The 15,216-nt window shown below is 45.1% G+C and overlaps 1 protein-coding gene across 1 annotated transcript in view; it reads left to right on the top strand.

The window, feature by feature from the left end:
• Positions 1 to 15,216, top strand: part of LAMB3 (laminin subunit beta 3) — a 149,626-nt gene extending 134,410 nt beyond the window's left edge. The window contains exons 19-23 of the mRNA XM_069633278.1: positions 1,858 to 2,065; positions 5,941 to 6,082; positions 7,713 to 7,889; positions 10,506 to 10,659; positions 12,496 to 15,216. Of these exons, the coding sequence (XP_069489379.1) occupies positions 1,858 to 2,065; positions 5,941 to 6,082; positions 7,713 to 7,889; positions 10,506 to 10,659; positions 12,496 to 12,632 (818 nt within the window). The 3' untranslated portion in view covers positions 12,633 to 15,216. The remainder of the gene's footprint in view (positions 1 to 1,857; positions 2,066 to 5,940; positions 6,083 to 7,712; positions 7,890 to 10,505; positions 10,660 to 12,495) is intronic.

The raw sequence follows: 15,216 nt of genomic DNA, 5'->3' as shown, positions 1-15,216 counted from the left end.
CGTGCAGCACACACCTGCCCCGAGGGATGCGATGGAGGCCCACTGCACGAGCCTGCATTGCCTAGAGGACCCCAGGCTCCAGAGAATCCCCCCCCCCCCCCCGCAGTCACTGAAGCTCGAGTCGAGTGTGAAACGTGGGAAGGGGGTCTCATGTCATCTGTTCTCATGCCTGGTCATACCCTGCAGCATGGTGCCCCACTAATGATGCAGGAGTGCCCAGGAATCTTCATGCGGCTCCTCCACTCAATGATGTGGGGGGCGGGGGAAGGGGTATTTTGCGTGCCACAAAAATTCAGGACGTTTGGATTTCACTCGGTTGCCATTATGGGCTCTTTCTCGAGGGTCCCTGGCAGGACACCCATGTGTGAGCGCGCGCCCCTCTATATAGCCCTAGCAGGTTTCATCACAGCGTGGTTCCTCTAAGTGTGCCCATTTGCCTGTTTACCTGGGCACACCCCTGCCTGTACACATAGACCTGTCCTCTCTCTGTTTATTATTATTTGAATTATTATTGATATATATGTTTATATTGCAAACGTTGTTCCTAGAGCGAAACATTGTAAAAGTAAAAGTTGGCAATCATTTTCACAGTAGAGTATAGGGATGAAGTGTTTTCTCTCTCCCCCTCCTCCCCGTGCTTTCTCTCTTTCTCCCCCTCCCCCAAACTCTCCTTCCTATCTATCTAGTTTCTCTATGTTCTATACATCCATAATGTTCTTATCTATCGTTTCATATTAAAAATCTAACTCTGTGTATACCCATACACACTCTTTCCTTCCCCTCCCCCTCTCATTCTCTCTTCCTTTCTCTGTCTCTCTCTGTCTCCCTCTTATCTCCTTTTCTCTTGCTCTCTCTCCATCTCTCTCTCCTCGCTCTCTGCCTCCTTATACCCTTCTCTTATGCTCTCTCCCTTTCACTCTCTACCACCTTTTCTCTTCCTTCCTCCCCCTCGCTCTCCGTCTCTCTCTTGCTCGCTTTCCCCTCTCTCCTTCTCCTTATCTTCTTTTCTCTTGATTTCTCTCTCCCCTCTCTCCTTTGCACTCTTCATCTTTCTCCATTTCTCTCTCTCGCCTTCAATGTCTCTGTCTCTCTCTCTCTCTCTCCCACCTTCTCTCTTGCTTACTCTCTCTTTCTCTCTCATCTCTCTCCTTCGCTCTCTGCCTCCTTCTCCTCTCTTCCTTTATCGCTCCTTCGCTCTTTCCCACCTTCTCTCTCCCTCTCTCTCTCCTCTGTATCGCCTCTCTTGACTCCTCTCTCTTACAATCACTATCTCTACCGCCTTCTCTCCTCTCCTGCTTTCTCTCTCTCTCTCCCGCTCAATGTCTCTGCCTCTTCTCTCTTTACCTTTTCCTTGCTCTCTCTCTCTCGCTCTCTCTCTCTCTCTTGTTCTCTCCCACCTTCTCTCTTGCTCCTTCCCTCGCCCTCTTTCCCTCTTTACCTCTTTCTCTCTCTCTCTCTCTTTCACCCTCTCTCTCTCGCTCTCCATCTATCTCTCTCTCTCTCTTTCTCACTCTCTCTCTCTCCATCTCTCCCTCTCTCTCTCTCTCCCCCTCTCTCACAAGCCTCCTCTATGTTCTCCCTTCTTTCCCATCTGCCTCTGTCCACATCTTTGCTCTTCTCTCTTTCTCTTGCTGTTTCTTTGCTGCTGCTCTTCTGGCATGTTGCTCCCTTTCTTGGTAATGTCTGTCCATTCATCAGGTTGTTCATAGTCATTCCAGGACCTAACACCTCCCCCCCATCCTCTGGATTAGGTACTGCAATACACCCCCATGTCTCCCCAAATGAACAGGTGATCACGAGTGATGCGAGGCCATTTCTGTTGCTGTATTAACCAAGGTCTTGCCTCTTTCCACGCAGACCCCAGCACTGACCCCGCGACCATCCAGCATGTCAGTGAATATGTACTCTCGCTGCAGCTACCAACTGACTCCTCCGCCATCTTGCGTAAGATTAAGGAGATCCGGGATATCGCGGGCAAGCTGCCCAATGTCAACGCGGTGCTGGCGCAAACCAACCTGGACATTGAGAAAGCCAAGGAACTTCAAAGGGAAGCAGAGATGGCCAGGTACAGCAGGCAGATATTTTCGTAGGAGAACACATAGAATAAAACAAGCATTGGCAATGCCCACAGTTTTGGTAAAGGCACTTGCCAGGTACAGCTGTAGTGGTATTGATTGACCATTGTTGGTAGCAGGTGCAAAATGGTGCGAGTACGTGGGAATCTATTGGCAGTGCCTGGCAAATGCCTAATACGTATGTTCTTAAGGATCTTTAATAGAAAAGTTAAAGCAATGGTTAAATATGGTTCTACATTATGGGCCAATAATACCGTCTCTACATCACAAGCTCAAGAACTATGTCCTTTATGCATTTATTAGGCATATCACAAACAGCCCCCACCTTTTCGGGTCACACTGCATTAGGCCCACCGTGGCTGGAAGGACCTGGCTTTAGAACCGGCTCTGCTATGGTTAAGAATATGGTTGAACACAAGACCAAGCCTAACACATGAGATCATTGACCATATTATGGTTAGACCAGGACATACATCAATTCCTTGCCTGAAGTTTGTGAAACAGTCACTTCAGTTGATCAAGGAAGTTAGATATGTTTCAGGCAGTTCAATAAATGATACAATGGGTATGTCAAAAATAATTTGATTAGTCATTTTATGATGGTTTGAGAGAGCAGTACATTAATGAAACCTAGTTAATGCATGGCATTGATCTTTGTAAATAACACATTTTTAAAGAATATTTACGATGGAGTAACTTAAAATCTAAACATGTATTCATCACTAAAGCAAGATTTAACATGTTACCTTTAAGAGCTAATGAAGTAACATGGCCTACACAGAAATCTGAATCAAATTGTCAATTATGCAATAGCTCTTTTAGGGGTGCACTTAATTTTCAGTTATTTGTCCTGTTTATGTCTATATTAGGAAGAAAAGTTTTCTAGCTGTATTAAGGAGATTAGGATTTACTCAATGTCATCCTGCAATGCATTTTTTAGCTCTTGGATACTATGCACTGGGTTCATTGGGGGCTTTTATGCTATTTGCGCTTAGAATTGCAGTACATAATTATTTTATTGTCAAACGTATAATGTCTTGCTTTGCATGTACTTATTGAGGAGTATGAGTTGCCATTACTTTTTTCCATATAGTGTAGTTAGGATGTTTTAATACCATTTTCTTCTTATTAGCCCAATATCATAATTGTGGAGGCATCCTATTGTTTACTGTCTGTAGAACATTTAAAAGGCATTGTGTTTTTTTTTTAGTTTAAACAGTTTTAGGGAATATTCTTCCAAAATAAACTTATGATGATGCTAAAAAGGCACGACTATGATTACACGCCAATAGTAGAAATCTTGGTGTTGACTTCCTTAAAATAATTGAATTCATGGCAGATCTGAATTTTCATCCGACTGCTATTGGGTTTCCAAATAAAGTAGAATCTTCGATATCTAATACCCTCTGGACATCAGTGGTACCAGATGGCAAAATATGAAGAATAACCGTATTTATGTGTTCTGTTTTCCACAGAGACAGGAAACAGAGCTAAAGGCCTAGATGGCACAGAGTTCTGGTTCTCTGCTCCATTAACAGGCACTCCACCACTTGGAATCTCTTATCCAGGCTTTTAAACTACGAAATCCACCTTTTCATCATCCCGACGGCTATTATTAGTGATGTGGAAAAGTGCTGGATAATAGAGTGTTCTTTGGTGAATAACAAATCTTTCACTGCAAAAGACCTGTTTTGCCGCAACTGGATTCACCTCTGAGTTTTAGGGACGAGATAAAATAATGTTGTTTTCATAATCAAGTTATAAAACAGGAAATGAGGGATATAACCTTGGGAGAGTCAGGAGGTTGGTACATTCTTCCTCCTTACTGTGTGATATTTAAATATTTTGCACTATATAACAATTCTATACAAGTAACATTATTTTGTCTGTCTCATATATATATACGATAACTTCCTGGAAGGGGTGCATTATGTGATGGATATGTAATCATTCAAATATTCTTTTATTAATTACAGCCATTAAAATGGCTCTTTCTGTTAAAATACCAGCACACTCATCAAAGTTCTAATATAAAAAGATCTGCCAGTGTTTTTGCAATCTGGGACTTTTGTGACGGATATTCTGACCGTTCCACTGGACAGAATAAGAACATTCTTTAGAAATGAGAATTAAGCAGAGTGTGTGATGCTGCGTGGGCTGCACCCACTACATAGCTGGCATTTATGGTGCAAATGTGGAACTCTTACTGCAATATGAGCAACAGCCAAGAACCGGTCAACGTTCCCTTGCAGTCTCATTCTTCTTTACTGACAATGCGCTCCATTATCCTTATGTTGCAGGATATTTCTCACCTTCAGAGGCCTGCTTCTGAGTGGGTCTTTTGGAATTTTTTTTTGTCAATCTGACCCCTAAACTTTGCAAGTCTGCCAAAATCCACAAACTTGCTTTCAGAGGAAAAGGCGTAATATTGCATATAGACCGTTTCAACCATGTTCACTCAGTTGCCAAACCACCTAGGTGCTGTCCTCCGTAGTGCTATACGGATGGCAATTAATTTCTTCTGCTCACCACATAATAATGTTGTTCATCGCCTATTCCTATAAACACTCAATACCAAGTCTTGATAGGATTAATGAACAATCAGTTCTTAATCACTGCTATTCTGATCAATATTGGACAGATTTAGGGTTAACAGTGACTTGTTACTCACGTTTACGACAGTAAATATACCCAAATCCTAAATTTGGGGATATGTCCAGCTTGACAGGTTGACAAAAACAGGCACAACCACCAACCTTACCCACTACCAAGCATCCACCCTGACAGACATGAATACATGAACCATGGTGAAACCCAAAACAACACAATCATGTAACCATACTATCCAACTTCTACCTCACGCTCACAAGACAACCATCATCCAACCAACCCCACTTTATAAGCTAACCCACCAGTCAAATGAGATTAGCTTGCACCGCTTCCAGACAGGATTGTGAATATTAGCCAGTGGCACATTTAGATATATTTGTATTACCTTGCGTCATCTCTAGACAAGACTGTGAATATTAGCCAATGCCACACTTAGAAATAATTCTGAATATTAGCTTACGTCACATCTATATAGGGCTACAAATATTAAGCAGTGCAACATTTATATATAATAGTCAATATTAGCTTGCGTCACACCCAGATTGGATTGTGAATACTAACCAGTGCCGCATTTAGATAGAAATGTGGAGATATTCACGTGCCACATCTAGACAGAATGTGGAATTTAGCACATACCACACCTACATGGCGAGGCCACTAACCATCGCACTAACAATCTTACCCTTCTGCATACACCTCTCATACTCTAACCAAACACAACCACACTCCTTAAGGTACAGCAAACCACACAAACTTCACGACACCGCAACAGCTAAACAAATCACACATACCTCCGCACAACAGAACACGACGGCTACCAACCGAAAAGCACACCTAAGCTCAGCGAACGGTACTAACCGAATTGAAGCAGCCAACAGCACATCACTGCTCTCTTGCACTTTTCCACACTCGGTCCCACTAACTCACCCCACGCCCTCTCCTTTTCAGAGCCGCCAGAGTGCCTGGGGACCACTCCTGTGGTTTTAGTGCACAGTACAAATATCCTTTAACATTAACATTAACATTATCCTATGATTATCCTAAGCCTGCTTCCTGTCTACATCCCACTAAAATGTCCACTCCATTTCAGAGTCTGATGATGTTAAGTTACATTTCTTGATTGAGATGGCAGTGTTTGCCCATAACAGACGATAGTAGTTGACATTTTCATATCTGCCAACAGCTTTCCACAAGTATCTTGTGCTTTGGCCTTGATTATTATTTTGTTAAACTTCTTGTTTTTTTTGTTGCTCAGGAACAAAGCAAATGCTGTGGAGGGCAACATAGAAGGGGTGATTGCGAATATAAACCAGGGAAGATTGGCCCTGCAGGACGCGGAAGACACAATCGCCGGGGCAGAGTTTCAGCTGCTGGTGGCAAAGGATCGCATTGCAGAGGTGAGAAATTCTATAGAGTGACACAAGACAAACACAGTGCGAATAGCCTTGAGCTCAGAGTTTACTATTCTCCAGTTGTTATGACACCACTGCATAACTCTTTGCAGGTAGGGATTTGATGCTTCTATGTTGACATCCTGACTGTTTGCGGCCGCTCCTAAAAAAGGCTATCTTTTCTTACCACCTCTGAGCGACATTAAACAGGTGGGATTTTGCACACATCAGGAGGGGGTTGGCCCTCCGGAATCCTCCATGCCAAGTGCCCACATCCTGCTGCCTCGCCTCCTCAGCCCCCACCCCACTCCACCGGAACACTCCATATTACGCACATCCTCCTCATCCCCTCCCAGTCTCCACCTTTCCTGATGCTTTCCCCACACAATAATCCACTTTCCAGCTTCCTGGACTCCCATTGCCTGGGCCCACTCCACACTCTGGGGTATACCAGTCCTCGTTCCATTGCAGGCTTCTATGGGTGCGTTTCCTGGGTGGTCTGTTTTCATGGTGATCCTGGAAAGGTGGTCCCAAGACCAGCAATTTGTTTGAATCGTAGGTTATGATCTGAATGGCCAGATAAGCAGTCAATCCCCATCTATTCAGATATTGCCCAGTTTTGCAGCATATTTAATATTTTCAAATTCAAAAATAATATTTTTAATGTCTATAATGGATGCCATGTCTTTGTCACGTGCATGTGCTTGCTTAACCCTCTGAGGTTTCAATCTAGAGGTCTGCCTTCCAGATACTTAAATATGCCAAGCAATCCAAAAAGCAAATTACATCACAGTCCATTGGGGGTACATTAAAGTGTCAGTGGGCCTCATTACAAGTTTGCCGGGCCTGTAACTACGGTACCGGTAAGCCCACCGCTACCGTAGTTACCGGACCGGCAAACTACGAGTTCTGTTCGCGGGTGCCTTTTCGCCCGCCAGGTCTGACCCGGCGGGCGTACTGGCACCCGAGAGCAGAGCATGTCGGACGCACCGGCACCATTCACAAATGGTGCCTATGCATCCGACCTCCCCATTTCCATCGAGCCCTATGGGAATCAAATGGGAGTTGGGAGTAATGCATTCCAGCGCCTGGCAATGGGGAAATAAATGGTCCGCCAGGGTCGTAATAGCACTGTAATCTCCCATTGCCAGGTGCCAGAAAAATGTGCACGTTTGGCGGCAGCATGCCGGTTTTACCGGCAAGGCTACCGCCAAACTTGTAATGAAGCACAGTGTCTTTAGTATATACCTAGGTGAAGATGGAAAAAAGGTATCTGCAAGTCCATGGCTCATTATCAAAATCCACTCCTTGTTTTCTGTTTACCCACACAAAAGACATTTGAATGCAGAGTGTGTCAACATGAATCACATTCAGTCATCATCCTGAAAACATGGTGTGGTTGGGGCTCTCTCTGCCCTAATTTGGAGACTTGTGCCATATAATCCCTTTTGCATCATGAACAGGAGGGAGTCTTTGCACGTGTAGGTGAAACTGAGGTCACCTCTTGGACTTCTTTTTTGAAGGCTCTCCACACTAGAAGAGAGGACCCACCTTTCCATCCAGGAACAAGCTACTCAGCAGCGCGCCTTACTCCCACTTGCTTCTTAAATGATGACCGCTCCTTGTTTTTGCTCAGATCCAACTTGTGCTGACTCCATCTGAGAAGGCTTTGGTTGACTTGACTGGACGCCTGCGGGGCTTCAATGACCAGGTCAGCCGCCTGCGCCAGGAGTCCTCACAGAACCAACAGGCAGCGCGCCAGGCCCAGGAGGCCGCTGCAGGAGCTAGCGGACACGCAGGAAAAGCTCAGCAGGTAATGGGGCGGAGCAGTTTCTATTATTATTTTAAGTTTCATGCACTTCATTCTATGTGTCTGCATGTGCACACTTTGCTAATGTCTTCCTGGTGCTGAGGGACTGCCCTGGTTCAAATGAGTACAAAGTGCTCCAGTTACATGTGCGTGTTCTGCGTAGTGCTCCATTACATGTGCGCGTTCTGCGTAGTCGGTGGCAGTTTCTTACTATGAGCATGAATTTGAAAGCTCCTGGCACTCCTGGCATCCATCAATTACTCTCTCAATGTAAGCACTATGGGAGGGGACACCCTTTGGGAATCCCATTTTAAATTATGGGTCCATGGGTTCTCTGCTGCTTAGTCGGGTGGCATGCCCCAAGAGGTATGACACTTGGTTCACAACAGGGACATATAGGGCCTTCTTTAGGGATTCTCCTTTTAGATATGATATGATATGATATGACATTTATAACGCGCCTGTAGACAAGTGTTTCTAGGCGCGACAAGACAAGGAGGGGAAACAAAAGGAGGACAAAAACAACGATCTTACTAGGCCTTGTGACATTCCGATCGCTCAAGTGCGGTAAAGAGGGAGGAGAGAAGTGCCAGGAGGGTTGATGAATATTACCTGTCGCTGTCTCTGAAGTTTGTTTTAATGTAGCATCCTTTGTTCAGGAATGGGGAAGGTAGAACACTACATGCAATAAAGGACTACATCTTATGGAATGGTGCACATTTTATCGGATACAGTGTATCGTCAACACAGAAGGCAGTATTTGACCTGCACATACACTCATTTGTACCGTAAGGGCACAACGCTTAATACATTGACTGATCCTGTCCAATTTACTCTGTTTAGAGCCCTTTATAAATGAGGTCATTCACAGTCCTACAGAAAGTTTACTCTGTGTTCACCCTTGGGAAATATTGCTAAAGTCAGGTAGTGATTGTCCAATGGGACGAACACCTAGTCGCAGGGTGAAGTCCAAGCCCAGACAACGCCTGCTGGTCTATAGTCGCTCTGGATGGGGTTTCCCTGCAGCTGATTTTGATATTGTATTCACGCTCCTGTCCCTGGTTGTAGGGAAGAACAAGATGCTTTATTAGCACCCAGGGTGGCGGGGGAGCGATTGCTGGCTGAATCCCATGATCCAAGCCCGAATTGCAAGTGGCCGGACGGCTGATTCCCTCGCACCAGCATTTTTCCCCCACCCTCCCTTCTCCTTCTCCTTAATTTCCCAGTCCTTTCCACCCCCTCCACCGTTGGTGCTCCATCTTCATTCTGGCCACCATGGAAATTGAAGAGCGGCTCCACGTCTTCCAGCTCTGGCGGCCATCTTGAAACAGTCTTTTAAATGGATGGGATGGCGCGAGGCGTCCCGTTCATTCATCCAAATAACATAGCTATCAGCACCCTGGGGTACCTGATTGGAAACCCAGGTTCCTAACAGCAATAATCACCCATTCCATGCACTGGAGCGGTGGTAATGGCACTGGGGACCCTCGTTAAAGGCCAACGCTATGCTTGGGCATTTAACCCGGGCCCTGGTCATTACCATACATTGAAGCCTGTGGAATGGGTGATTATTGCTAAAATGAACTGGGATAGGAGAACACCAAAGATGTCTTTGTTATTTGGGCATGACAACATTTGAGTACAGCTTAGATACTGTTGGTGCACCTCCTTGAAAACTGTGTATGCTTTTACGGTTTATAACCATGCCAAAGTCATGTCATTAGCACACTATTTGCAGTAAGGTTGCAGAGTTGGCACCTGAAGGAATGGAGGAAACAATTGATGGTGCCACCAACATAAACAAGGGACCAAATGAATGCTAAGAACAGAAGCTATTTCACTGTGGGACATATTTCCAATATAAGACTGGACAGCATTGTCACCATTCCGACCCATTCAGAAATCAGATTTTGTCTGTTTGCATTTACTGTAACGTTCAGAGTGCCCAATATTACCCCTGTAGTTCTGTCTTCTGCCACAACTATCACAGTGCACCTGGTTACCTTTCCTTTCCAATTCCAGTGGCCAGGAGAAAGCATATTGATCCAAAGCAGCCATCTTGACAGTTCATGTCTTTATTGTTGTGCAATACCTTTTTGGGATCAGTGTCGGAAGTAGCCAGGATTAGAGCACAGAGAACCAACGGGCGACTGAGCCCTGCACCCACATCTATTTTTACTTCAGATTGTATGAATGTATCCTTGTTTAATAATGGGCATCTTATACAATTCACTTTTCCTCAAATGCCTGGTTACTCTTGCGCCAACTCTGCAACCTTCGGCTTGCCAGATGTGTTAAACTACGAATAGGACGCCTCATCATGACTATGCTCTATAGGGATGATGGGAGTAGTGCCAATGGTTATGATTTATTCAAAACCTTCCAGTCTTCAACTTTTGGTTTTGCTTTGGAAGTAGTAGTCCAAAACCTGTCCATAGTTCTGATTGGAGAGCCAAAGGTTGCAGACTCCTGCTCTAACTACTTTAAGTTAAAAGCAATATTTTAATTTTCTTCAAACTCTGGTGGTCTAATCACATTCCCACATTCAATTTAGCAATCTTGGTTTTGCAGGTGCTGTCTGGGACTCTGTTAACATTGTCTTTGTGTTTGTGTTTCCAGGGCTTTGAGCTGGTGAAGCAGAAGTACGCCCTGCTGAAGAGCAGGGTGGGTCAGTCCTCGGATCTGGGGGCTCTCGGCGCTAGCATCAAGAGCCTGCAGACGGAAGCAGATAGCCTTTTCCAAGAATCCATGAGCATGATGTCTAGAATGGAAGGTAGGGAGACTGGACTGCCTGTTGCTGTAGAATGTACTCCCATCCCCGTTGGATCTGCGACCTGCGGGATCTCAAATTTAGAACTACAACTCCCATAATCCCTCACCATTGACTATGCTGGTTAAGGCAGGTGGGAGTGTTAGTCCAAAACATCTGGAGAGCCAGGTTTCCAAACACTTGGGTTAGAACCACTTGACAAGTCTTAGTAGGGCATGAAGACATAACTGCAACACCAAGCCAAACAATTACACTAATTAATTAATCTTTTATAACACGCTTCAAACCGGGCACCAGTCTCCAAGCACAGGACCGAGATTCGTACTTACGTTGCTGTGCGTTGTCATGATTCCAAGACAAACGTGTTGCCCCAGAGTGAACCTTCCGGCCCAATAGTCAAATAGTCCTCCCTTTGACTCATGTTGGCCTGTTCTGTCTTTCTTCTGTCTTAACCTCATTTACGCTTTGCACGAAGCCAGCTGGATCTATTTGTATATCATTCTGGCTGCTTGCGATCAATGCCCTGCAGCCTTATAAATGGTTTTACGTCTGGTGACATTCAACAAGTATCCATAGATTCCATCGCGAGGATGCCGGCACGGAGGTCGGCAATGAGGGACTGCTGTGAACCCTCATTTCTGGCCCAAGATCCTTGTGCAGGGGCTTTGGAGTGGTGATGGAATGCTGCACAGCTGCTGCACACAGTTTGCACATCGGCAAGAAGAAAGTGGCTAGACTCCCGCGTCTTATACACGCGGGGATTCGGATAGTAAAGTCCACATTGGGGTAGGGGCTGGCGCGTTGTGATGTTTTCAGTCTATTGTTCATAAAGTGCAAAATCGTGCACGCACTGGAGCAAACTTTATCAAATATGATGCCAGAAGTCCTTGCCTCACTCCATGCATTGCATGCGCTGTACTGCTCTGTGCATGGAGAGGGCAGAGCAGTACAGCGCATGCAATGCATGGAATGAGGCAAGGACTTCTGCCATCATATTTGATAAAGTTTGCTCCGGTGCGTGCACGATTTTGCACTGTGTGAACAATAGAGCACAACGTCCCCCTCTATAACGATGCATTGAAAGAATGCATGTTTTTTGCACTAGAACAATGTTTGCCTAGTGCTAATACCATGTAAAATTGCACTTGCACAAACATTCTGTAATATGGCCACTGCTGTATCATCCTGTGTCTGCATATTTCATGTGAATTATGCAACATGTACAATACCCACACACGGTATGATGTTGTTACATGGCCAGGATTTTTTTCGCAGTTTTTTGCCGAAAATTTTTGGCTGAAAAAACTCATCCGTAAATATTGAAGGGGATATAAGCGGTAAGAGGGGTGAGGAATAGGGACAAGATTATACGGAAGGGGGTATGGGGGAACCCCTCTCCAATAAAACAAAAATCCCATCAATTGTTTAGCCATAAATATTCTGGGAAAAACTCAGCAAAAAAAACCTGGTGATCTAAGAACATAAAACCCCCACGTACAGTAAACCTCATCAAACAGAAGGGCGCAGCAAGAGATGTGGTGCACTATTTATACAGGTCCCTGAACATCTCATCACTTGTGCCCCAACACGTTTTGAGAGTCCGGCCCGGAATGTTTGGAATGCAGTCAATATCAGTAGTTAGTGACTGCATTCCCAGACTTTTGATTGGCTGAGAAGAGGTCAATGGAGACCACCATGTGCTAATTAAAAATGAAACATGAGCAAGCAGCGATTGGTTCTCTAAAATGAGTCATTTTCCTTCATAAACTAATGTGGTTTTAATTATATGCTTATATTCCATAACATTCATGTATTACCACTTTTCATCCCTTTTTCTAGAAATCGAGTTGGAGCTGCAGGAAGGAAGCAAATCGCTGCTCGCCAAGTCGGGCCGCCTGGCCGGCCTGGAGAAGCGGGTCACCAGCATCCGGGACTACATCAGCCAGCGGGTGTCCTTCTACGCGACCTGCGTGTAAAGGGACCGGCCGGCGCCCCTTCTCGCCACCGGGCCCAGCACCGTTTGCCTTCCATTAGAGGCTATTTTCCTGCTTCGCTCCACGGCTGAGCGCGTGTTTGCCTTGTTCGCATGCCTCTCACACACTTGTCATGTCAGATGCCATTACCATGGAAAGCTAAGGCTGTGCCAAGGGACGAAGGCACCAAGAAGAGGGGGCTGAGTGTGCGGCCAGGGACAACAAAACAATGGGGACAGAAGCAAAGAGAGCGACCAGGGGCTGCAGAAAGAGGAGGTGTCAGGATGGTGGAATACACGGGGAGGAAAGAGGAAGCAAGGCCAGGTCTCCCTGGAACGTTATCCCTGCACAGTTTCACCCGGAACCTGATATCACAAAGACCTGGGATGCTCACATATGTTGCCCCGACAACAGACTTACACGTGGCCAATCACAGATCAAGTGCCCTTGTCCCCTATCACCTTGTGCCATCTCAATGCAACCTCAGCGCCTTGAAGGCGAAAAACTCCTTGTAAAAGCGCTATACAGACCGAAAAGAAAACATGAATAATAAAAAACAGCACACAGAAGCATTTTCCTTGGCAAAAATCTGACTTGAGAGGATGGAAGAAGCGGAGAAGATAGGAGGAGATTGCTACTTTTGTTAATGATTATAATAATAATATAATATGTATCTATTGTAGGGGTTTCGGCCACACGCTTGCGCTTTGTAGCTGCTGTGAAGAGCAGACGCTTTCATGGTATTTGCCATTTGCTCTCACGTTGCCAACATCCGATGGTTTGGCGGCCAAGTAGACCAGGCTCGGAATTGAATGTTGTCCTCGCTGGTTGAACAAAGGTTTCAAGAGAAGGTGGTTAACCCGTTGAGTTACCCAACAAGGTCAATATTGTTGCCAGTGCCATCGTGGACAGAGAATCACAACTCCCCTTACATAAAATAGAGGCGGGTCGTCCACTTCCGAAAGAGGCTGAAGGCACACTGCCTGGGCACTGTCATCATTAGCACGGTCCCTGGGGGTACTTGGCTTTCAACACTATTAAATAAACCTTTTATGTGTGCCAGAGTTCGGCAGGTATCTTAAGCATTCACTGCCCTTAGGATGCCAAGTGCACCGTCCACATATTCCCACAGGAAATCATTGAAGTCCGTGCAGTGAAAGGGTTAATTGGAATAGGGTCAGCTGAGTAATTCTTGACAGATGGTCACTTTCTCAATCACTTACTATGAAACCCACTGATTCATTGCCTCACTTAATCACAGATAGACATCCCCATACTCAGTCGCCAACCATTTACACTCACCAAATTCACACACTCACACACTAAATACACACATCCACAGACCATATTCACTCACTCAAACTGAGAGATTTCGCCCTAAGCAAAACACTAGCAAATATAAAGGATTGGCAATGCCAACAATTTGGGCTTTTGTGTCGTCACGGAAAAGGCATTGGCCAGGCACAGCCGTAGTGCTATTAACTGGTTATTGATGGTAGTAGCTGCATTAATGGGCACACAATAGCAGTGACTGGCAAATGCCTAATACTTGTATACCACCCCAAACTGTTGGCTGTCCCAATGCTTGTTTTTAACAGGACTTCAGTGAAGAAAACACATAGTGCTTATAAATCGAGTGGCTAAAGGCAGACCTGGTTAAGACATTTTTATTGCACCGGTAGCATGTGCACAGCCAGGGGTGGACTGGGAACTAAAAGACGCCCTGGAAATAATTTACAAAGAGTGAGGTCCCATATTACATATTTCTAGCAGGCCAAACCCTTTTCCTATGAGAAAATGTGGAAATAAAATAGGTTACCGCAAATAAGAGGCCCTGTGTACAGAAGCCTACTGAGAAATATCGCAAGTTCCCTATAGACCAGTCCACCCCTGTATACAGCTCCAATTAAGTCAACTCCCAGAAAAATGCTTTGAAAAAAACACTGGCAGGCCCTTTGAGCACACCGTTTGATGGTAAGGCTTGAGTAAAGAGAGCTTGAAGAGTTCCCATGAGGAGGTGTTTTGTGTAGGGAAGCACAGACTGCACATGGCCATAGGGATTAGCACTGCCACGGGTGGGTAAATAGTCAAACAGCACCTGCAACCCGTTGTGCCCCTCCTCATAGGCCTTTTCTCCTTTGCTGTCTCTAATGCAATCGCTTTGGCTTATAGGTGGCGCACTAATAGCCGAAACTAAAAAAGTGACAGCTCAAATAGCCAGCAGAGAGAGCGCTGAAACACTAGTATTAGGTAAGAGCAGAAGTGAATTGACATGTTCCTGAATCAGGCATTTTTGTTCCCAGCAACAAGGAAAGTGCAGACATTTCATTAGATAATGAGAGACCTGATGCACAAGAAACCCCTCTGCAAGAAGCACGTCTTTGCAAAAGCAGCACGTGCCAGTAAGCTCCCCAAGAAGAGAGTGCTTTATTAAAGAGGGGAAGTGCCTTTTATGTTTCTGTTGGCACTCCAGCAACATGCTATTTTATATGTTTTGCATTGTCGACTAGTTTAACTTAAATGTATATTTTTTTATTGCTAAAACATGTAAAATGTCAACTGGCAGAATAAAGACCACAATGAATGA

Source organism: Ambystoma mexicanum, chromosome 13, assembly GCF_040938575.1.
Source record: "Ambystoma mexicanum isolate Mex_15411 chromosome 13, UKY_AmexF1_1, whole genome shotgun sequence".
In the NCBI taxonomy this organism is placed as follows: Eukaryota; Metazoa; Chordata; class Amphibia; order Caudata; family Ambystomatidae; genus Ambystoma; species Ambystoma mexicanum.
The sequence above is the reverse complement of the archived record's forward strand: the minus strand, read 5'-3'. Positions and strand labels throughout refer to the sequence as shown.